At 34.2% G+C, this 25,656-nt stretch overlaps 1 protein-coding gene across 1 annotated transcript in view; it reads right to left on the reverse strand.

Annotated features, from left to right (window-relative positions):
* The window catches only part of LOC133530898 (homeobox protein OTX1-like), a 60,803-nt gene that overhangs the window by 32,282 nt on the left and 2,865 nt on the right, over nucleotides 1–25,656 (reverse strand). Inside the window, exon 2 of the mRNA XM_061868967.1 lies at nucleotides 240–552. Coding sequence (XP_061724951.1) covers nucleotides 240–471 — 232 coding nt within the window. The 5' untranslated portion in view covers nucleotides 472–552. The remainder of the gene's footprint in view (nucleotides 1–239; nucleotides 553–25,656) is intronic.

Here is a 25,656-nt window from a genome sequence, read left to right on the forward strand (position 1 = left end):
ACATAAACGCGATCAGTCTCATTATGTAGAAGGCTACAAGGATGTTCCTGACGGTGTTGTAGTACCTACGCTGCACACAGTGTCAGTATATTTATATAGGATACAATGATTAAGGTCTTCCCTCTAAGTTCACTTTTAAGTTGTTGGGAGATATGTTGTTATCGTATCGTCCAATGAAATGTGAGGCACTCGTCAGCCAGAGATGGTGGCCTAAAGATTAAAACAATTGCAGCACTCACCTTGAGGAAACCCAACAGCCTCAAGCCCATGATGCGTCAGCCCAAACGGGCCTAGCCCGCCCAACGGTCCAGGTCCCATCCCCATATGGTGCGCGCTCGTATGATGAGCGTAAGGGTTCTGCGCCAGCGGCGACGGCTGCTTCAAATAATGGAAGTAGTGGTGAAGCGGCGTGGCAGGGTGCGCTTGCGACGCCGAGGCGCTAGGCTGCGTCGAGTTGGTGAGCAGCGCCATCTGTCGTTTTGTAGTCACCGTTGCCGCGCGCGCGTTTGTGGCATTTTTGGGCGTTTATTGGCGGTCTGCCATTTTTTCGATCTGGAAAAAGGTGAATCGCGTTACAAAAATTTTTGAAGGAAAGATCAATGTAGGTAATGGGCTTTCAAAAGTAGACTAGGCGCATATTTTAAATAAATAAATAAATATAATAGGACATTTATTACACAAATTGACTAAGTCCCACAGTAAGCTCAATAAGGCTTGTGTTGAGGGTTTAGAGCTTTAAAGAGTGCAAAAGAAATACAAGTGCCGCAACAACTCCAAGAGCTGCTAAATATTAAATTCGCGACATCTACTGACAAATTGGTTTGCTAGACTATAGTACAATTAACCGAGTTCGTACGAGTCTACTTACTTGGTTAGCTAAAAGTCTCTATTAATCTAAAAATAACCTAACAGCAATATTAAAAGCAAATATTTATTTCTAACAAGGCAACGTAATTATATTCCAATAAAGACCAATTTTTCACGGCTCATACACACGACATTGAAATTACACGTTCGATTGAACACATCAATTTCAATTGCATTTTTTCCATAACTCCACAATTGCCCTTAATTTTTTCTGCATTGCAACACAAAGGTCTAAAAGTCAAACACGTGGGACGTTAAAGATTGAAAAACGCCTCATTCGTCACGATTTCGGCGTTCCAAATTCAAAAATTGCAACTCTGTAAAGGTTTTTTTGGGAGTAGGTACATGTTTGCCGACATTCTGTCACGTCTTTTTTGTAGTTACCTGGTCTTGGGTAGTACGAGGGGTTGTATTGTCAGAGAGTGTGCTGACATACGAGATGTAAGCGATGAAAGGTGGGCATGATACTCGTACTAATCGAGGTCTACCTATTCATAATGTTTCTAATGGTCCCTCTGTGTATAATACATTCCGTAGTGTATAGTTAAAATAGCTTGGAAGGAGTGAGAGTCCGCTTACAAGTAAATAAATTAAGTTCGTTACGGTTAGGAGTTATTAGAACAATACAAAGTAAATTAGTTTATTTCCTGGTACGTTATTTCATAAACTGAGTAGTGAACAACAAACTTTAGACCTGGCAACACTTAACACTTTATTATTTATGCTGACGGTGCGTTTATAATGCTTGGTAAGCCTAGGCTAGGCCATTTACTGGAAGTACTTCTTTGGTTACTAGGTAGGCTAGGAGTCTAAGACAGATGTAGGATTCTTCATAGCATTTCATCAAACTAACAGATTGCAAAGATCATCAGGTACCAGGTACCTGTACAACTAGTCCATATATACTATCCTAAATGAGTCGTGTATTTCTAAAAGATTTTCAGAAAACTAAATTATAATGAAAGATTTACATCGGGATCACCAATTAGTTTCTTTAGGGATCCGGTTTTTAGGATAAAATGACCATCGTGGTCCGTTTCTACTTGAGTTTATTAAATTAGCAAAAAAATTGAATAGGTCCGGATCCAGAACTAAATTTAAAAAAAGACAAAATAAAAACTTAAGCTTAGAATACATTTAAAAGTAGACAAAAAAAATAGATAAAATTTAAAAAAAGTTTTTTTTTTTTCTGAGCTCAAAAGCAACGGTCGCAGACGTTTCTGTTTTGTAATTTTTTTTTATATCATAGTTTCTGCTAAGTCTGAGTAATGAAAATTTGTATCACCATAACACGGCAATTCATTAGTAATTCTCTGCTTCCTTTTCGCAACAACCGCGTGACTGTCGCCAACATGTTCCCAGAAACCACATTGTCACCACGGCACCTTGAATTATCAACAAAAGATTATCCTAAACCAATCCCGGACAAAAGCTTCCACGAGCACGCAAATATCGTTCCTTAAGTTTATACGTTCAAGATATAGAATCGCTTGGGCGTTTATGAAGGATTTCTGCTCTGGTGAAATTTGGCAGATCTCAAGGTGTTCATTTGTTAACGCTAAACCCGAATGGCGGTGAGTTTGAAGTGTTTTCACGTCACTGGACTTTCTTTTTTAGGTTGACTCACTTCTAAGGAAAGTGGTTTTCGTGTACAGGTACGATGGTTTTGTAAACACACATTTTTTCTCATTGGTCTGGATTCCGTGAATATTTAGTATATGGATGACTTACCTACGCACATAAGGTAAACGTCCTAGAGTTTGACAGCCTAATCTAAAAGTTGACAGTCCGTTTGTCACCTTTACTGCTTGAAATTAAAGTGAAGTCCAGACGGGACATTTTTTCGACAATCTGATTAAATTGTCCCGTCCGGACTCCACTTAAGATAGGAGGAGGCCATTGGGTCAGTGTCCAGTAGGTATTAGGTACTGAGATATTTACATTAGTGTCCCTACTTCAAAATATTAAATTATACCCAACATACCTGCTTTAAAGGAATTGACTTTCATTGCTTTTCAGTATGGGCACGAATCTTATTAAATGACGACTCACGCTAGAACGGTCCGGGTGGAGGCGTCCGACACTTCATTTTCTATGATGGATGAGCGGTGATCACTGATCAGTGATCAGGTGATGCTTTCTTTAGAAAAAGAAGTGTCGGATGCCTCTGCCCGGCACGGACCCGGACCGTTCGCATAAAAAACCTTACAGTACATATGGTGCTACTTTACCGCACTAGTGCGATAATTAGCACATTACGTAACTACATATGTCGAAAATTGAAAGGGTCATGTTGTACTGTAAAATGTACAGTCAGCATCAATAGTAGCGGATGAAACAACGCGCCAAAAGTATCTGATATTCCGGATAACTTTTCCAAATATAGATAAATCTCTCATATTTACGTTCAAAAGTAAGTCATTTATAGTCTTAATTGTTCTACATATAGAACTATCACTTTTTGTTAAACTGTTACAGAATGGTAGATACTTTTGAAACCTTGTTTGATCCGCTACTTTTGATGCTGAATGTACTACCTATAATGCAGAATTAACATGGACCGTAAAATTCACATTACGTGTATAAATAATCTTTGTCTAAACTACATTGTTCAATTCAGATTTGCAGTAAAGTTCTGAACTTGCACTAGTATAAGTATTCATAGCCTAGACTAGACATAACTTGTAACTTTTATCTACTATAGGTAGTATCCGTATATTTTACGACGTTTCTAATATAATCGAAGAGCAATCAAATCGCTTGGCTTAAGCTCAAATCGTTAAAACTGCCTATAACATTTTATGACGTATGATATTTATGTGATGGCTCGTTTGATATGACTCGAGTCTCGAGTTAAATAGTCTAGCTGAAAGAAACTGTAATAAAATGAAGAAGACATTTCTAAAATGAATCTACTTAAATACGCACACTGCAAATGTACATTGGGCCTTTAGAATATAAAAGGAATGTTTAAATTTTAAATCTATGTTTATATTATAAAGGAAAATTTTAAGTCTGTGATATAAAGTTTAAAACTACTCTCCGATTACTTAATTCCCTCTTTTACTTTAGTAACAAAACAATCGAACGCTGACAATTATTAAAGAAAAAACACTATCAATTCTCCCCCACACAAAAGGTGTCAATGGCGAAAATCTATTTGTCAAAAACGCAACGCGTCATAAATATCGCGGGCAAACATTCGCCATATTGTTTAAAAACAAACATTTCGCGCCCTTCGCTGATGTCTTGTTTGCGCAGTTGGTAGCTCCGCGCAAGGTCTTTTTTGGGGGTGCATTTTGAGACATCGAGATAAAAATTGCTGCAATGATGTGGGATAAGCTACGTCATTTGCACTAACCGAACTGAACTGGAGTCGGGTATTAATGTTAATTTAATTATCTAACTTACCTATTTAATCTGCGAATATCTTATTTATTTTTAATTTTTACAATCGTACGCCAGCCTCGACGCATGCGACTAGTGACATTGTGAAATTACATGGAACTTACCGACAGGCAGTCGCTTGTCAGTTACAATAATTTCTAAAACTGCTAATATTTGAGTTACCGTTACCAAGACTTACTTTAAGCAAGTGGATATGACGCAGGCAGAGAAAATTGGAAATCTTTACATTTGGTCACTAAAGCGTACGTAGTATATAGGTGATGTTAATTTAGACTTTTCTTTTTTTATCAGTGTAATTTTCCAAATAAATGGTACTCAGTAGGAATGTTTTCAGTGATAGAAACGTTATCTATGGCATGGCACATCACTACCCCAAAACTGCGTAAAACCGTCGTTGTTATGACAAAAACGTTAATTTCGGGCGTGATAATTGCCCACTGGGACGCCATTGTCAAGGATTTCTCGCTTCGGAGGACACTATTAACTATTTGTAAGGATTTTTTTTTATTTCCGAATAACTATTTGTCACAGGGGACCCTTTCGGCACTTTTTGTGCGACGCAATGAATGGGTTTGGGAAATGTGGTTTGAGGGAAAATTTGAATCGAATGAGGTTTTAAGGTAGCTTTTGCGTCACTTTTTTTTAACGCTTAATAGGAACAATGGCTCATCCATCACGGTGGTCGTTAAGATTCAGGAAAATAATGAAATTAATGTGCATATTGAAAGAGTTTAAGTAAACGATTCAGTTCAGCGGTAGGCAGTAAAGATTAGTATGTATGATGAATCGCTCAAGTCCCTAGAAAAAATCCTCAAGAATGCAAATTAAATTTTGGCAACCGTATTATTTTCTAAAAAAGCGGTACGTTTTTTCCGAAAACTTCGCTCTTTGAACCTACGGCACTTTAAGTTAAACAAAGACCTAGTCCACAAACTAAGACAAACAAGAAAGTACCTAATCGATCGCTCGCCCTTGTCCCAATTATTTAGTATAGCTGAAGGCTTCTAACACTTAGCACAGATGGCATGCGTTTTTAGACAAGAATTCAATCGATCGATCAAATGCCGTAATGTAATGCAATCTTATGCAATTATCGGTGACGTTTGTCAAGAAGCCATTACTTCACATTCATTTATCATCTCATCACAGTCTGGGCTCATTTTACTCAAAGGAAACATTCCTTTATTTTTAACTCTTAGAATATCATAACTGCATGAAATTTTTTGTATTCGCCTGTCTCGCCCGAGAGTCAAACCGACTAAAAATTTCAAAAAATAAGCACTCGCTATTTTATTCAGTTAGTCGATACACTTGTCAAATGTTAAAATTTCTCTAAGAAACATAAGGTATTACACTCGTCCGTTGTACAAAATATCCATAAAATGTGTCGTTTCCAAGCAAAAAGGCCCGCTTTGTCGCTTGCCATAAGGACGCTTTGACAGGTTATTCGTATAAAGATACAAGCAAATTTCTTCCTTATGATGGTAAGCAACAAAGTGGAACCTTTGACTTGACTTCACCACAAACAGAATATTTAATACACAAGAATATTTTAGACAAGCAAATAGTAAAAAATATTTGAATACAGTTTTGTTTCTTTTTAAAAATAAAAGATTTTTTAAGTAAAATGAGCTAGCTTAAGGTTTTAAAGCACTTTCCCTCCAGGGCCCATTAATAATTTCCAACCTGTATCGTGTCTTACGTTAGTAGTGATAGTACAGTACGTAAGTAGTCATTTCCTTGCTCTACAATATTCTCCTGGGTCGTACGACAAGAACATTAAAAGATGGGACACACTCCTGTCAGAAACAAGATGAAAAGATAAAATGTTTCTTCACAAAATAAAATATTCTTCTCAAAACAAATATGAATTTATATTCTACCAAATATCAAGAATCCAAATTAAACAGCAACTAAACACTTTTTTGTAAGAAATAAAATGTTATTGGACACGAATTTGGGGTGCGTTCATATCATGACCATTGTTGCCCCTGACAGTTCACTAAACACCTCGGAATCCCATTCAAATTTTGAAATTGGAACATCTCTGTTCGAATTTCAAAGTGACAATTTTATTGTGTCGCTAGTTTTTTGCCGTCGTAAGAAATATGCCCCAATACAAATGTACAGCTAATCAAATAAAGCTGACATATTAATGACATGTTAATCAATATGACATTTAAAAATTACGTACATGTTATTAAGCTGTAATTACATTAAAAGACAAGTACACATTTTTTATGTTTCTTGTTATCTAAGGTCCATAATTACACCGGTCAAATTGAGGTCTTTTACAATCAAACAAAACTAAATGGGGTGGCGTAATGGAAATAATTCCCAAAAGATTCATTCGGAGAATAAACAATTAGTTGTAGGAGGGAATCTAATATTCAACCAGACAAAATACTAAAAGTAAATCAGTTGACTCCCCTGGGAGGCAACCCGATGCCTCATTAGGGGCAATGGTACAAATGATTATGTTGGCAGAATTGATGGGGGTTTGGCGGGAAGTGTGCGAGAAATAGCGGGAAGGAAAACAGTTCAGAGATTGCTTTTCTACGCGCGAGTATCTTTAGAAACAATTTATTTTTATGCATCATCTACTTTTGAAATATAATTATCAAAGATTCATTGTTACCTGTATCAGCTCGATTTTTGTAAACCAAGGTGAAAATAACATTTTTCTACTTGTCGACTGTAATGGTTGAATTAAGATTTCGTGTATATGGTTTCCTGGCCAGGGACTGTCTAATTTCAAACATACTTTATTAGGATCATACTGTCTTTGTCTTACACTAGTATTAACACAAAAAAAGGGATGAGTTTTTTTCTTCTTATTTACTGACAAATTGGGGTTGCTAGATTATAACTATTCCTATTCAATTTTTTTCGTAGGTGTAAATTGTAAAAGTGTATTTACAAAACTTGTTCAAAGATTATTTGAACTTGAACTACTAATAGGTATTATAAACATACCCCGGGGTTTTCGGTGCGGGAATGTTTTACACTAGCCAAAAAACAGGTTAAAACTATAAAAACCAATACTATTTTAATATTTCACAGCGCATTTGAAGCTTAACTTCTATTTTTAATTCATAGTTTGGTTATTATTTTACAATAGACAGTTATAAATACAAGAAAACATTCCCGCACCGAAAACCCCGGTGTATGATTATAAATAAATAAATATCATAGGACATTTTTACACAAATTGACTAAGAAGGCTTGTATTGTGGGTACTCAGACAACATAGGTATATATAATATAAATACATAGAAAACTACCATTTTTTTTAACCATGACTCAGGAACGAATATCTGTGCTCACCACACAAATAATTGCCTTTATCGGGTTTCGAACCCGGGACCATCGGCTGCATTGAGATCATAGGCAGGGTCACTACCCACTATGCGATTAATTATAAATGTATTATTGTGGATTATGAATGCGATAGTTACTCACTGGCCAATTCGAATGTACACTTTAGTTTCCGTGCGTCACGCTCGCGTCAATACATGTACGGACATACATGTGAAATGCACGAAGACTAAATAATGACATCAAATGTCATTCTGAATTCAGTGTACTTACTTTCGAATTGGCCTGTTTGTCTGTCAGTTACTTCTTCATGCTTAAACCGCTGAACTGAATTCAATTAGGTAGATTTAATTTTGTATCGAGATAATTTGGAGTCCCGGGAAAGGACATAGTTATTATATTATTGGAGAGGTGAAAAAGGGAGAAGGAATTTATTATGGAAAAAGATGGAAGTACTAATTCCGCGTAGAGAAAGTCGCGGGCGGAAGGTAAAGCTAGTTCCAACTAAGTATTTTTATTACTTAAATCTGTTCAAAGATCAAGCATGATAAACTGAGACCTTCCCTCCCTTTTAGCATGTCTCGAGGGTTGGTAGTCCCAGGAGGTCTTTAATGTAATGGCCGCTAACAGCCTGTGGTTACGGAGCCATAGGTTTTGTAATAAATTATTCGATATTTTATCGCCATACTTTCCTGACCAAACGCTTGAGACCAATTCCTAGCTGAGTAACTTTTCAAATCTCAATTTTTTTAAGCTATGTATGTTTTTGACGCGCTGCGGTGGACTAAAATTTACGCATAAAAGCTCAAAAATCGAGGTTTCGCTTTCGACTGTTTCCTCCTCCAAAACGCATCCAATCATTATGAAATTTTGGAAACTGCAAGAGGAAGAAATAATCTATGCTGCTATGTTTTGATTTTTTGAATATTTGTTGTCATATTTGTATACTGCGCCTTTTTTGCAGCCAATTCAATTGAGCCGTTATTGCGATTTTTGAGGCGCTGTAAGTTTCTTCAAAAAAAAAAACAAAAAGCAAAACATAGCGGCACATATATTGATGACATTGATCTTATTTGAAAATATCATTGCTCTAGGTTAAAAATCCAGGTATACCTATAACAGTCGAGAGCGTTTGTATGGAAAAATTACAACTAGGAATTCCTCTTAAAACTGTTATACTGTTACAGTTACGCTGAATAGGAATAAAAGGTATGATTTGGTAAGATAGGTAATTGTTATGAAGTAGTCAAATTGGAATTACCAGAGATTATCCCGAAAACAGATCTGATAAAAGTAGGTAAAGTACTTACTGCATTTCAAAATGAAATTACTTAGCTCGTAGGTGTTAATGCGATATATTTTAACAGTAGGTAGGCAGATAATCTAGCCAAGTGAATTTTATGCCTTCGTAGGTTTAAAAGTGAAGGAGTTACGATTCAAGTGAAATTATGAACTTTATGAAGACGTTTACACAATGGGTAGGAACTAAAATCTTTTAGAATATCTTGTTTGCCGTCCTCTAGATTTTCGGCAGAACGCTGTACGAAAGATACTCATTGTAAATATTAAATGTAATTTTTCTCTAAGTAAAAACTTTTGAGATCTCTTCCTACTATTACTTAATTTTTTTAAAGTTAGATATTTTCATCGCAACACAGTTTATTACCAAGAAGTTTATAGACTGAAAATCATTTTTGACGTGACATCAGGGCCTAGGTGTTCTCATTCAGCCGACCGTTCATTTTCCCCCGCTTATAATACAAAACTAATCGCCATCCAATGTAGCCAACATAAGGCTTCTAATTCACTTCGCATATTCAATTTATTAGCTCCCCCATGTTGGTACTGGCACAATGGGCACGCGCCTTGGCCATTCGTGCTCTAATTGAGAGTTTTCGAGTTTTCGTCTATGGTGCGCGGAGATAAATGGAATAAGTTATTGTTTATGGTTTGCGAGGGTCGGATATTGCTACTTTTGTAATTGCTACATGTGGGCATGAAATTTGTCGATGATTGGCATTGCACAGATAAAGTTATGAATGTTATGATGGCCAATTCGAAATCTTTTATTGCTTATAGTTAATGTCTAATTTATTTCTTTGTGTTACCTATAGCGCGGTTAATTTGATTTCTATTAAAAACATTTTATTTATTTATCTTCTAAACAAAAATAGTACAGTTTAAATTTGTATTAGTTTCGCCAAATGGTACATTTAACGGTGAAACCATTTACCTCATTACGTAGGTATCTACTATGATACAAAAAAGTTTTGAAGCACATAGTAACGATACCAATTATACCAGTTAATTAATAAAATTGGATGCGTGTTAAAATAAATATGTCCTAATACCTAGTCATGTTTTCGACGTGTTTAACGAAAAATACGTACTATTACATATTAGTTCAACATAACTAATTAAAATAAAAGTAATATAAGATGACAAAAAGTTTAGAAGCATATAGGTGTGTACTATTTTAGTGAGTAGATTGTACTAGATATAAGGTATAGGTAATTATGATTTATCAGAGCTGACTCCAAAATCGTCGTATAGGCATCAGAGTTCCTAACTCGGTGAAACATGATTTCTGGATCTAGGTCGCGTACTGTGCGGTTCAAGAGGAATTTCCTCCCTCGGACGCTCCGGGTATGGAATGAGCTCCCTTCCGAGGTTTTCCCGAGGGTCTACAGTATGGGGTTCTTTAAAAAAGATGTGTACAGGTTTTTAAAGGGTCGGCAACGCGCATGTAACACCTCTGAAGTTGCAGGGGTCCATAGGCTGCGGTGACTGCTTATGATCAGGCGGGCCGTATGCTTGTTTACCACCGTCGTGGTATTAAAAAAAAACAGGTATCTGTTTAGTTTAGCTTTGTAGGTAGGTATGTAAAGAAAAGCTGGCTATGTTCTATAATTATAGGTAGTATATTATGAAGGATAAACTAGTCAAGGTGATTTTTAGGGTTCCGTACCCACAGGGTAAATAAAAACGGGACCCTATTACTAAGACTCCACTGTCCGTCTGTCTGTCTCTCATCAGGCTGTATCTCATGAACCGTGATAGCTAGACAGTTGAAATTTTCACAGATGATGTATTTCTGTTACCGCTATAAGTAACAACAAATTCTAAAAACACAATAAAATAAAAACAAACTTGATATTTTTGCCGTTTTTTTGCGAAATGGTACGGAACCCTTCGTGCGCGCACTTGGCCGGGATTTTTAATGTATTTTTGAATGTTAATTTAGGTTCATACATTTTAAATTTTTAAATAAATAGAAAATGTTTTAACATAGAGGCCATTGTTTGTTACCATTGCAAAATGGATTTAAAAAATGCGTAATGCTTGCTAGTATTAAATAATAAAGAGTAAATAGGTTTATCGTAGACAAACTTCAAAACAAATTTTATTTCAACTCTTTATCACAAATTTATATCTACGGACGATTGCTCTTTAATCCTCATTTCAACATGCTCTTCGTTTTTTTTATTTATAGTAATTGCACTATAAAATACCCAACAAAAAAGGCTGGCAGCACATAAATCTAGTTGCAATTACAACTCTCCCGCGTAAAGTCAACACGCGATACCAAGAAATATTCGAAAAGCGAACACTGGCGGCATTCAACCAAGTAAACAACATGAAAAAACGAAAATCGATACCAACCGTCAGCGCGACGCAACATACGCTTTACACGAGAAAGAACAGGATAGAAGAACTTACAGAGGGTGTTGCAAGGCGTGGCTTTAAAATCACCCGCCTAGCAAACAAAAAGAGATAGCTGCTTTTAAGTTAGCCGCTTCCTAAGTGGGAGCAAGATGGGTATAGATGGGTGTTTTATTGGGTTTTCGAGTGATTCTGGAAATCTAGACTCGATAAGTTTAAATAATGCAAGAGCTTTGGATCTTTAGATACATTTGACGTACCTATATTAAAACGACGTCGAACATTTTCTTACTTTACGACTAACTCGTAGTGAAATACTTAAGTTTAAGATGTCACTGATGTTGAATAAAATATTATATGGGCCTATTTGAAATAAATTACAGCTTGCTAATAAATTGTCACCGAAAATATCAGATGGAATTTCGAATTTGATTTTAATGTTGCCTCGACGTGACTTTTTAAAAAGCTGTGAATACAATAGGTATTTTATCGGGTGAGTTTCGCATGCATGAATGCAAGTGGAACGTGATAGCAACAAATAGTAACGCGCGATTGTGTACAATAAAGAACCTACCTATTCATCTGTAATTTATAGCGTCGTGTGTGGGCGGTATATTTAATTGTACGAGATGTGGTCCGCTTTAACAACCTAAATTTAATGCCAACCTACGAGAAAAAATAAATGAATGTTTTTATGACGCTTGATCGCAATTATAATTTCAAATAAAAAGTACCTATGCCGTAACAAGATAAGCATTTTATGGCCGTGCTGTAAATGAATAAATACCTATACAACTGGGATATTTACTATTTAGTAGGTATTTACAGCTATATTATAAAACAGTATTTAAGTGTCAGCATCCAATTTTAATGTGTAGGGGAGAGTCGGATATATCGTACCAGTTTTACATGAAATTGGATATTTTGCTTTTGGAGGTAGTTACAAAGTGTTTTACTGTGCATATAAAAGTTCAGTTCCCTGGCTATATTCATTATGAAGGTGAGCATTCTGAGATTAAATGAACAAAGTCAAAATGCATTTCTTCGGAAGCACTGCCATCGGTACGATTTACCCGACGAGTTGGTTAAATCGTACCAGCCAGAATAAAATGCCAGAATGCTATATTACGATTTCAACAACTAGCTATTTTTATTAAATAATCAGTGTAAATAACCAAAGTATAAAACTAGCCAATTTTTAACACCTACGCAATTAAACCGTTTATATGTATGTATATACTGTTAATTTGGTTTTTTTTTATCTTGATCATAAGTTATGGTACTACAAACACACATTAAAAGTTAGATCAATTCCAACGAAAAAAATATTTCTTCTCTCTTTTGTTCGATGGTAGTCATATGCTATATCTGATTAGATTATAGAGCTTAATTCCATTAAAACACTGGTGCATTATGTGTAAATAAAGTAAGTTGTTTAGTGGGAAAACTAAAGGTACGGTTAACCGGGCGGGGGTACGATATATTAGCCGACTCTCCCTTAACCTAAATGTTGGTTTAAGATTTCCTTTTTTTTCTATAACATCACAAACTGCAGACTAAATTCTGAAATCTAACGAAAAATCGGAAAGAATCCTTTTTTACTTGACTTTCGTTGACTTTACTTTCTTCACTAAAATAGAAAATATAAACTTTTGGAAAACAAGGGTACCTAAGTAAATTAATTTTTATGGGGCTACTTGTCTTTTGAGATACAGCATTACTTACCTACATTCAGAAACAGAAGCCCTACCGCGAACCACGTTTGACGTGTTGCCTCCCTGTCACACTTACCTACGTACGAATTTACAAGTGCGACAGAGAGGCAACACGTCGAATGTGGTTCGCGGTAGGCCCTCAGATACCTAATGTGACATCTGTTACGTGTTGTCTTTTTTTAGGATTTCTTTTTGGAATACTTTTTTTACCTATGCCTATAGCCTACCTACCTATTTATAGTGTAAGACTAAGACAACTCGGCAGTGATTTTGATAGTTAGCACAGACAGTGCGACATAATTTTGATAGTTAACACAGACAGTGCGACATAATTTTGATAGTTAGCACAGACAGTGCGACATAATTTTGATAGTTAGCACAGACAGTGCGACATAATTTTGATAGTTAGCACAGACAGTGCGACATAATTTTGATAGTTAGCACAGACAGTGTGACATAATTTCATAGAATATTTGACGTTTAAAATAACACTTGCACAGTCTGTGCTATATAAATCGCTGCCGAGCTAGCTTGGTCTAACTCTAAAACCAATGCCGGATTTATAACTGCTACAGTAATTCTCACAAAAGGTCATCTATATCTACTTAAATTAGGATTTTGTTAGAAATATACGATTGCCCATCTTTTGTAAAGATTATTAATTTGCTTTTACTCCTTATTTTATTTGTACCATCTACTTTTGAGTTGTTAGTACTTACATTACTTCAATTTTATAGACTCGTGATGTCAACATAAAAAAACCATATAAATAACATCCTAGTTTCATAGAAACCGACCAAACCACTGCCATCTACCCTCACCAGAATGGTGACTTTTTTTAAAAGGGCGGCTAATCCGCAAGGGCCGTGAAAGGGCGTACCACTAATTATTATTATTTCCCAACAAACACATAAACATCATTGGCAGTATGCGCTCGAACATCTGCCTCTTGTGAAATAAAAAAGGTCATTGTCTATGGGCGGTTATTTTTTTCAAGTTGGCACTGTTTTGTTTTGCAAATTGCGCACAGTAGGAGGAAGGTCTCTTTATAGTCTTTATTTATTGTGTGTCATAAAAATTACCAAGTCATAATAGACGTAAATATATTTTGAAATTTGAAATAATAGAAAGTGTAAATATACTTAATATAAATAAAATATGATCATAAATTGTAATAATGATAAAATGTAATGATAAAACAGTGTACTTGTATTTATTTTTAGTCAAAATAACGGCTATTTATTCATATTTCAATAAAAATATTAGAACCTAGTAATCTCAAGTAATAACCAATTTTGTGCTATTTGCTTACGTTCCTTTTTAAATTAAGGTACCTACTGTAGTCCTAATTAGGTAGGTATGTAATCGTATAATAATTAAATACATATATCACGATGAGAATAATGAAGACATGACAATTGCAGTGCAATTATCAAAGCGCAATGTTCAGTTATCATCTTACAGTTACGTAACTTTGTTGTGGGTTGGGTTGGCTACAGTTGCTACCTAATATGTTTACGTCTCTCTGTAGGTAGGTAAAAGTGGGTATGTATGAAAAACTAAGTTATCGCTAAACTATGCACGTAGTTTAATTAAAAAAAAAAATTAAATCCATTGTCATTTATATCCATATTTCTTAAGTTAGTATAAATAGTAGGATGACTGATTTTACAAGTAGATCAAACTATGTGTTGCACGTATATGTTATTGTCCAGTTAATTATTGAAAGTGAAAAATGCACAGGCACTGATAAATTATCTATCTACCAAAATAAGTATTTATAAAGTTTAAACCTAATAATATATCTAAATTCTCCGTATTAACCAATAATCTGGCAATACAGTCGCATTACGCGTGTTTCATACCGAATCACGACTTTTTTTATCAAACAAAGATTCGTTATTATGATAACAAGACAAAATTAGCAACAATGGTACAATAAGAAACAAAATAATACATAAAACGAACTAATTTCAATCCAGTAATCCATGCCACAGATATTAAATTTGAATGAATTAGTTTTGACATGTATCTTTTTTAATGTTTCTTTTTAATATAGATTAAGGTAGGTAATGAAGTAAACGTTCTAGCCACAGATAAGATACGAAAGTGTCAAGAAGTGGATTTTTATCAGATTGATGAGTTTTTGTAATCAAGTTACGAAATGTAATCGGTTTTTTGGGGTGTAATGTTCAATAGGATGTGTGTATTACTATCTGATTTACTCAACATTTTATTATTATATTCTCGTCATGTTAATAATCTGTAATGTAAATACGCTATAAATAGATTTGAAAGTTTTGTGCATATTACCTAAATATGTACCTACGTAAACGTATCCTAATGATTGACAAGCCTTTTCCGTCAGTAAAAAAGGGCAAATATAAAAAGATGCGTTTTTTTTACTAAGCGAGTTTGCCAGAGTATATAATTAAAAATAAAGCATGTAAATGCTTGAGTGATAGTTTAATTCGTTAGTAGGTAGGTATGTACTGGTTATATCATTGCTAGTCTACTTACTTAATTTAAATTTATCTGACATTAAACTTAATTCTTGGGTCCGGCATATTTTTAACCAACCTGTTATTTAAGTATTGTTATCTACGGCACCTTGCCGAGGGGTGAATTTTTATTTTAGTTTAGGTTTTCCTAAAAAAAATTATTATGTTGTATTGTATATTGTAATTACATAAATAAATATAAAAAAAAGTAAGAGATACCTATCATTTCAAAGATAGTCGAGAAACAATAGTTGACAACATTGATTTTTTTCAAATGGGCGATTTTTATTTATCGTGTTTTAATTTCACCTGAAAACCAATTTTTCATTTAAATATCAAATCTAAAAGTAGCGAATTCCAAATGGTCGTAAGTGTACTATGGCATCACTACTATGGCGGGAAAGCTAAAATAATATTTTACTGAAAGAAAGAGCCCGCAAAGAAACGCAAAACACAGAAACGTGACAACTGACAATGGCATTTGAAATTAATGACAGTCTATACAACCGGACCCAATTCAAATTTTATACATAAAATATTTTATCTTATACAGCCAAAGTAATGACGTCACACTTCTAGTTTACATTATTTCTCGACTTTCTAAGAAATTAATGGAAAAAAATTATTACCTACACACAAAAAGCATATTTACCGCATTGGTTTTCGATTTATCCTACTTTACAAGTTTTTTAGATATGTTGTTAATCGTTACAAGAAAATACCTGATGTATTAGATATAGCTAACGTAAGTACTTATCCAGCAATGTGTTTTATACAATTTTACAAATTGCATGAAATACCATTTTTAATTATTCAACCTAATAAAGCGGGAAAAGTGTTCTAAATTATCAATATCTACTACTTTATCATAAAACGGTAAAAAGCACTACAGTTCACTACACTAACACAACATTGCATTCATTAAACAACATTTATTTGTTTCGGACTTCAAATAAGACTCGTAATAACGATAAACTTCTGAATTCAAACAGATGACTATCACCCCGCATCTAAAAAGCGATCTCCGGATCTGCTCGTTACGACTAATGATGTGCAGGTAATTGGCACTGCACCGGTCTGAGGTATGATATAATCATGGTGCGGTATGATATAATCCAAGCTGACGAATATTTTTTTATACGCTGTAGCATACGATTCAGGGATTGGGGAAAAACTAAAAAACTTTAGTTTTAAAATACGGACAGTAAGAATTAATTTTTTTTTTATTTAATTAAAAAAAATGTGACAAGCAAATTTTATTAGAAGGCACTGTTAGCAGGCTGTTGCTTTACTGTTGCCAGTCTAACCTACAGTTGGGATATATACTACGTGTATTTTTGATTCGACCGCATCAATCAAAGGGTAGTTAGTTTGGGCTTTGGGTTGATTTTTCTTTCATAGTTTTTATAAAAAATGGACGAATTTTATTTTTCCATATAAAATAATTCAGCAAGCAATGTATCACTACTTTGTTTTAACCCTTTTCCAGGCATAGTACGATTTATCGACCACATACGCGCCATTAAAATTTCAACTTTAGCATTCCGATTTAAGGTGCAAATTAGATTAAAGTTTCAGGAAATGTATGTCTTCAAATGAATCAACAAAGCTGGATTAATTGGAATATATTTGGATTTTTTTGGAAAACCTTGTAGATTGGTGCGGCCTGGAAAAGGGTTAACTCAGAACGTTGCACGTTGCATTTAATGACGCGACGTCACCAATGTCACAGTGACTATGATGTACGAAATGCATTGCCGCTCGAAAAAAATCAAAAATTAATTATGCTCTGGTAGTTAAGACTAAATAATAAAAAAAAAACAGAATTGTTTATAGCACAAAAACCTACGTCTAGTTTAATTTTGCGGTTATATAGTAAAAATAGACACCGTATACTTAGAATGAGGGTCTGAATAAGTAATTAATAGTGTTCGGTACGCAAAAATGGATGTCAAGACATAATTTTGAATCATAATAAGGTTTTAAATCCTATTTAAGAACTTGTATCTGGTCTATTTGGACTTAATAACGCATCTCTATATCTTTAACTTTCTGTACATAATTGGGTTCGAACGTTTGTTCTGAATAATTTTTGAGGACATGGGCACATTTTTATTGGCGTCCTGTCCTTGGGAGGAAATTTATTACTTGGTTCTTGGTTATTACTTACTTATTACCTTAATATTATTACTCTAGACATAGTCACAAAAACATTCATTATTTTTCTTTTAAAAATAAAATTATATGTAGGTATTTAATCAATAAATTTTTAGTAAATAATCAATCCGGCATTTTAAACGGTCTTTCACAACCAAATAGTAATAAAGTAACATCATATTGATCTACAAAGTTCTATTTGCAGGTAGTCTACTTCCCTGTATTGCATTTTTCTATACTACGAAAAACCTATAACTATCTACATTCCTTTCGCGCTGGTAAAACATAAAAAATATAAATTGAAAATTAAATTATTTGTAAATGAATAAATAGTTAGGTACTCGTAACTGACAAAAACATAACTCTGTTTCGCGCTAGTAAAAGAAACCGTTAAATAGCGAACAATAAATATAAAAAAACACGTAAAGCAACACCCAAGCTAGTTTATTAATTAAATATAGAATGACGTACAGCCGGTTACAAAACCAACATGGCGCCTGCGGCTATGAAACGGTGATTAACTTGCGCTCGCGCATGGGAAACTCTTAATTGATGTTTTATCGTCACGATGACGACTACTGTGATATATTAGCGCTGGATGAGCGTTGAGCACGATATATGGGTTACATATTCGTTTATGATGCCCGATTTTGCTTATAGAATATCTACGTATGTATCTAAATATCTCATATTGATTGATTGGTTAATTGAATGATTATTTATTTATCAATGGTGGGCTTAAAAGAGATTTTAATACTATTTAAAATATGTAAGAACATAAGATCTCCACATTGTGCCTTCTTACTGGCAAACAAATGTAAGTCCATTTGGCATAACATCTGACAAACAAAAATATTTGGAGACACTATTTTTCTCGTATTAGGATCGAAAGAGCTTGTGATTTTGATTGAAAATAACATAAAAAATCCATAGACTCAGACTAAGACAAGTCGGCGACGATGTCGATAGCACACGCAGTGCAAGTGTTATTTTAAACGTCAACATCTATGAAATTATGACGTATGAAGTATAAATAACACCTGCACTGCGTGTGCTATCAAAATCGCTGCAGACTTATCTTGGTCTAACTCTAGTAACCTTAAATGCAAGTTTTACCCCCAAAACTTGAAATGGAAAAGCCAACGCACCTTGTGAAAAAGTTAGCTTTAAAAAAGAGTTATACAAAAAAGTAATTTGTAGGAATCATATTTAAGTACCTATCAAAGATAAATATCTGCTTTTATTTGTGTGATAGGAGTAACATTTATGTAAATAACAAAACACTTATTTACAACCCAATATTTATCACAAATAACATCCATGTTTTCGTCTTCCATAAAACTATCCAAGTTAGTATAAAAAAAAATTATTACTACTACTTATTAATTTTATATCAGGGTATACGATATTTCCCTAAAACATTTTTTTAAATTATTGGCCGAATGAAACTATTATTGCCACGTTGGCTGTCATCCACAATTATAATCAAAGTCCAAAAAAGTTTTTACTCTTTTTAGGGTTCCGTACGTACCCATTTTTAGATATGGATGTCATCAGTAGTTTAGGGAAGTTTTCAGTTTCATGCTTTCGCTGTTCATCCGTTGGCATATCATGATTATTTCATGATTTTCAAGACATGCAAGAGGTATTGAACTTCTGTCAAAAATTATATAAGTACTTGAAATGAGAAGGTAGGTACATCAGCTACCTACTTAAGATATTTTTTCAAGGTTTGCGTTACGTCACGCACGTCACGCACGATTTTATAATAATACATAAAAACATTTTTTATTGTTTTTTTTTTATGTATTATTATAAAATATTAGCCACAGAAGATGGGATCGCCGCCGAAGCCGATACCGATTGTGAGAGCGTTTCTGATTTACCTTTAATAGAATGTATTAAGAAATGGAACCAAAACCCGTTCATAGATGATTAAATTTCTTGATTCCTTGAAACCACAGTTTAATGATTTATTAAAACAGACAGATTTTTGATTAAAAAGTATATATATTACCACCTGTCTTTCTTTTCTGAATATTAACCTAAAGATTTTTACAAAGCACTTGTTACGTAACGGAATTGAAGGAGGGGGGGGGGGTCCCAGATAAGCGTGACGGTCCTGTTACATGAGGGGAGGGGGGGGGGGAGTCAAAAATTTTGGAATTTTGCGTTACGTAATTTGTGGACGCCCCCTATTTTAGATTTAAGCTAGTTATAGTAATCCTGTGTATATATCCATTATGTAAATAGTCATTGTAACTAAATATGTTTTATTTTTTGGGAAAAACAAAAAGTTTTTTTTATTTATACTACGTCGGTGGCAAGCAAGCATAGCCGTATGCTGGTCATTATCGTATCACTGGTATCATTTTAAACTAATTAAATTAAAGATGTAGATTTCATTTAAATCTGTTCAGAAGTTATTGATTCCCCATACAAACCTACACCTTTTATCTTTTGTGATAATAACTATCTCTATACCAATTTTCATCAAAATCGGTTCAGTAGTTATGGATTTCCACCTCCCTTTTCACACCCTTGCGAGATGAGTTTTGGGATAAAAACTATCCCATGTTCTTCCCCGGGACTCAAACTATTCTTATACTACTGAAAGTGAAAATACCTAGACAGCAACTACGTAAAATAGTAAGATTAATAAGGACATAACACACTAAACAAACACCTACACAATATGGGTAAAACAGACAGCCCCATGTGCAGAGCGTGCATGGAAGAAGAAGAAACAACAAAACACATTCTCCTAGACTGCAAACAGGTAGAAGTATACAGGAACAAACACCTAGGGACTCCGTGCACACTAAGAGCGGCAGTTAGCAACCTGAAAGCCTTGCTAGGCTTCGTGGAGGAGCTGGGGTGGTTAGAGTAGCGCTACCTCGTGTCACGCATAATAGGCATAATGGTTGTCGATTTGCGGAAAATAAACAGAAGCAATAACTAACTATCTTTATACTCGTACCAAATTTGAACTACTTAAATTGGTTCAGGGATTTTGGCGTGAAGAGGAATTTTGAAAAAAGTATTTTTTTTTGTTTTTACTTAGGAATGGTATCAATATGATACCATAAATGAATTCGGCGTCCCCAATTTATACGAAAACGATACCAAACTTGATCTAGTATCTTAAATAATATAGATATCAAGATAAAGTAGAGACCCCCCCCCTAAAAATGTGCATAAAAAATCTTGACGGCTCCGCTTCCTAAATCCATCCTTGGGTCCTATGCACCTATTCTGCCAAAGGAAATCTTTTGTTCACGCAACGCCGTATTTTATGAGCTACACCTTCCACTATTTTACTTCTAATAAAACTAAATAGCTAACGAAGGAGGTCCCGGGTTCGAATCCTGTTAGGGCAATTATTTGTGGGTTTATCACAAATATATTTTAGAAGAGCTGGCGGCTTCCTCGCATAACGAATCCGCATTGCGATCCAACGAGGATATGCCGCCAGCATCCTTGGTACAATGTCTCAAGGGTCCATTTTAGATCTAGTTAAGGTAATGCCTCTGTATACACGTTTAAGGAAACTAAATGGCATATAGTTAATTTTCAAAAATCATTTTTTTTTATTAGTATAAAAAGTTATAATAAGTTATTATATGTTGCATATAGCCTTGTTGTAACACGGGCATTACATTTAATTCAACCAAACAATTGACAACTGTAACATATCAATGTAATTTCGAACATCAATCGTCCGAGATAGTATTTACGTTTAGTAGCAAATGTACACACTCGTACTAAACACTAATCAATATGTAAACAGGCGCTAAGGCAAGTGTATACGCTCGTAATGGCCTTATAAGATAAAAAATAATTATTGATTATCTCCGAAACGGAGTTAATTAGAATAATTTCTTTGAGAAAGTTACTTAATTTAAGCTCAGGAATGCACCCTTGAAATTAATGGAAATAAAATACGATGTATATCTTTTATGTAAAGATTTTCTTTTAAATAAACAAAATAAATAAATTCCAATCGTATTCCCATGTTATGCGTATTCCTTAATGATAGTATACCTTTTACCATGTCTCATTCAACAGCCATACATCCTTGGTGCGTAACTCGGAAGGAACAAAGCGCGCTGACTCAGCACTTCTGCATCCAATTAAAGTCGTGAATGGCAGGTTTGAGGCTTTTGTATGGCTGTGTATGACTTGTATGGGTGTTGGTTTGGTGTCTGGGTAAAGTTAGATTTAAAAACGACGACCGGTATGCAGAGATGTGAAAAATACTTTATAAAAAGTATTTAAATACAAAATACAAATACTTCCTTGATATACTATTTCAAATGCAAAATACAAAATAGTTTTCAAATTTGTATTTAAAATACTAAATACAAAATAGGTATTTTCAAAATGCTTTTTTAAAATACAAATACTTTGCGATAAAAGATACTCTTAAATAGTGAATACCTAGTCTGAATTAAAAAGTTAGTATTGCTCGGAATTTACAAGTTGGAAAGGCTTTCTTTATTCTTTAAAAATAGTGTGTATATCAGTCCTCTAGAGTACAAATTTTGTGTCTCCTCATGTTTACCGGTTAAATGGACTTTTATTTTAAGTGATGGTTTTTAACGGTCAATTATTAAAAGCATTAATTTAGATTTGTAATGTTTTACAGCTAGTATATACCTCTCGTTGGTTGGTGAAAACGTCTCGTTTGTGTTTCACCAGGGCAGAAAAGTTTGTTTACCTCTCGTGCCTTGAAACCCTTGCAACGCTTAAGATTCAACATTTTTAATCTCTCGCTACGCTTGTGGTCATTTGCGGCGTTACTAAACAGATTCACCAGTTCCATGTTAAAATAATAAATAAATATTGTAGGACATTATTACACAAATTGACTAAGTCCCACAGTAATAAGCTCATTAAGGCTTGTGTTGTGGGTACTAGACAATGATAAATATTTATAAATACTTAAGTACATATACATAAGGTCGATATTTAAACGATAGATACAATAACAGCTTCGACAGGAAAACATAACTAAGTATGGAATAATAGTATTAAGCAAACGCGGATCGGTCCGCGCGATCTTGCCAACTATTACATAAACCCTAGAGGTTTTCAATAGTGGCTTATTGTGTTAAACCCTGTTTCAAAAAAATCATAGTGAATAAATACACAAAAAAAAACAGAACTCACCCATGACTCAGGAATAAATATCTGTGTTCATCACACAAATAAATGCCCTTACCAGGATTTGAACCCGGGACCATCGGCTTCATAGGCAGGGTCACTACCCACTAGGCCAGACCGGTCGCCATAAAAGAATGAGAGAGTTGCAAGGATTGTAACGTCAGAAGAGATTGTAACTCCTACTTACTTCACCTAATAAAAAGTATTTTGTATTTTGAAAATAGAAAATAGGTCCCAAAAACTATTTGAAATAAAATACAAAATAGTTTTCTTTAAAAGGTATTTAAATACAAAATACAAAATAGGTATTTTGCATTTTGTATTTGCATTTTAAATACAAGTATTTCAAATAAGTCACATCTCTGCCGGTATGGCCTAGTGGGTAGTGACCATGCCTATGAAGCCCGTGGTCCCGGGTTCGAAAAAACGATTTGTGATGAATACAGATAGGTATTTGTTCTTGAGTCATGTTTTCTATGTATATATGAGTATAGTAAACACCCCTATAATGCAACAGGCACCAGTAATGTGATGGTATAGACAAATCCTGTAAAGCAAGTATTTATCATCAGTTTTTAATCGCTGGCAACATTTTACTATAAACAAGATCATTGATATTTGTTAGTTCGAAAAGTAATGGCGCCATACATCCCATGACTGGAGCAAAAAACCATAGTTTTAATTGGTTAATAATATTGAAACGAATTGTAGTAGCTTTCATTAAATACATAGAAAACATAAAGGACGAATTGGACATTCAACTTTTAAAGCATAAAGCGGTAGACATTTTACAGATGTCAGTGAAATATAAAAAATACTCCACATTAACTTAAATGTCCCAAGATTGGTGCCGTTAACTTATGTATTTATCTATATACGTATGTTTATCGTGACCTAGGATGCCTAAGTGCCTAATATTAAAGAAGACAAATCAAGATAATATAATAAGGTACCTAAACAGTTTTACGGTAAAATGAAATAGGTGTAGTGAATAATCCTTTCCGGTCGTATTTTCACGGAAACGCACGAACGTGTCTTGCTATTTCAGTCGGTTTCGATACAAAAAGTGCTTGTCTCTTTTCTATGACAAAACGTACTGAGGTTGATTGAAGTAACATGACAAATACGAACGATTCCGACAAAATACGATGGGAAAGGATTATTCACTACATTTGTAGTAATACTCGAAGTATAAAAGGCCGACAGTATTTTGTTTATTTTTTACGTTTGTTTCCTTTATTTATCATTTATGGGTTATTTTAAAATCTCATTCCCCTGGTCATACCTATTCGCATATTCCCAGGAAATTTCGCTTTATTAGCATCTCATTTTTGACGAATGTGTAACTCGTGCCAAGTTCCATCTACAATATAAACAGCTAAGCGGAATCTCCTCGGAATTTACGAATATATATAGCCAGAGGAATGATATTCCAGAGGGATGAGAGTAAAATTACCCTTGTACACTAGCATTCATAATTTTCATTGATTTATTTAGATAGTTTATAAGGTTTGTTTATTAAATTAAAATAGTACATTACGATACAAGTGCGAAAAATAGGAAATTCGAAACGAGTGGCGATAAATTAAAACACGACCGAAGGGAGTGTTTTAAATCGACACGAGTTGCGAATTACCTATTCGCACATGTATCGTACAACGTTTTACAGTACATATGGCCCTTTAAATGTTCGACACAGTAACATAATATGCTACTTCTCGCACTAGTGCTATAAAGTAGCCCCATATGTACTGTAAATATACTTCTCTACAAGCTGAACTCAATACGCAATTGTATTAAGAATATGAGAAATAGGTACCTATTTTATTTAACATTATTCAACTACTATTATTTACAACAAAAATTGTAAACAATACTTTCAACTCTGTAAATTGTAACGCTTCCGTGAAATTAATTATACCTACAATGACGACATAATCACTCTTCAACATAACCAAATTAATTAATATATTTGATAATATTTATTTACAGTACATATGGTGCTTCTTCACCGCACTAGTGCGAAAATTAGCATATTACGTTACTGTGTCGAACATTTAAAGGGCCATATGTACTGTAAAACGTTGTACGATACATGTGCGAATAGGTAATTCGCAACTCGTGTCGATTTAAAACACTCCCTTCGGTCGTGTTTTAATTTATCGCCACTCGTTTCGAATTTCCTTGCACTTGTATCGTAATGTACTATTACATAAGCATTGTTTAACAGTTAATTTAAAACATGTAAAACTTTGAAAGGGGCGTGGCCTGGGCAACGCCCTCTCGAAGATGGCTGAAGTTTATATTTATATCACTATGTATGCGTTGGTGGATAAGTTTAGAAATTGATTATTAACTCTTTCTTTTGTTGTCTAGAAAAAAATATTTACATATACATGTATGTATAACACCCATGAATATTTCTCCCTCATATATACAACTCAATTTCTTAGTTTTTAAGTCTGAATTTAAGGCTTATTTGTATTAAATGTCACTGTCTGTTAACTCTGCCATTTCATGTGATGTTGAATAAAAAATTTCTATGTCTATGTCTATGTCTATAATTATTATTTAAGTTTGGATAAATGCCTACTTGTAATATTTAAACGTTATACATTGTGATATTGCTAGTAACTAGCGTCATTTACATGCTAGAGAATCAATTAGCATAATTATTGTTGCTATAGAAATGCGGATTATTATTAGTCAATAATATACTTTTTTGCGAGGTTTTCTCATTTCTTCTTTCATTTTAAAGGAAAAAATTAACCGACCCAGAAAAGTTTATTTTAATCGATGCTCACATAACATTGGTGGTTAAAGTAAGTAAAAAAAAAACGCTTAGTAGATAGTATATCTAT

This window comes from Cydia pomonella, chromosome 24 (assembly GCF_033807575.1).
Source record: "Cydia pomonella isolate Wapato2018A chromosome 24, ilCydPomo1, whole genome shotgun sequence".
Taxonomy (NCBI): domain Eukaryota; kingdom Metazoa; phylum Arthropoda; class Insecta; order Lepidoptera; family Tortricidae; genus Cydia; species Cydia pomonella.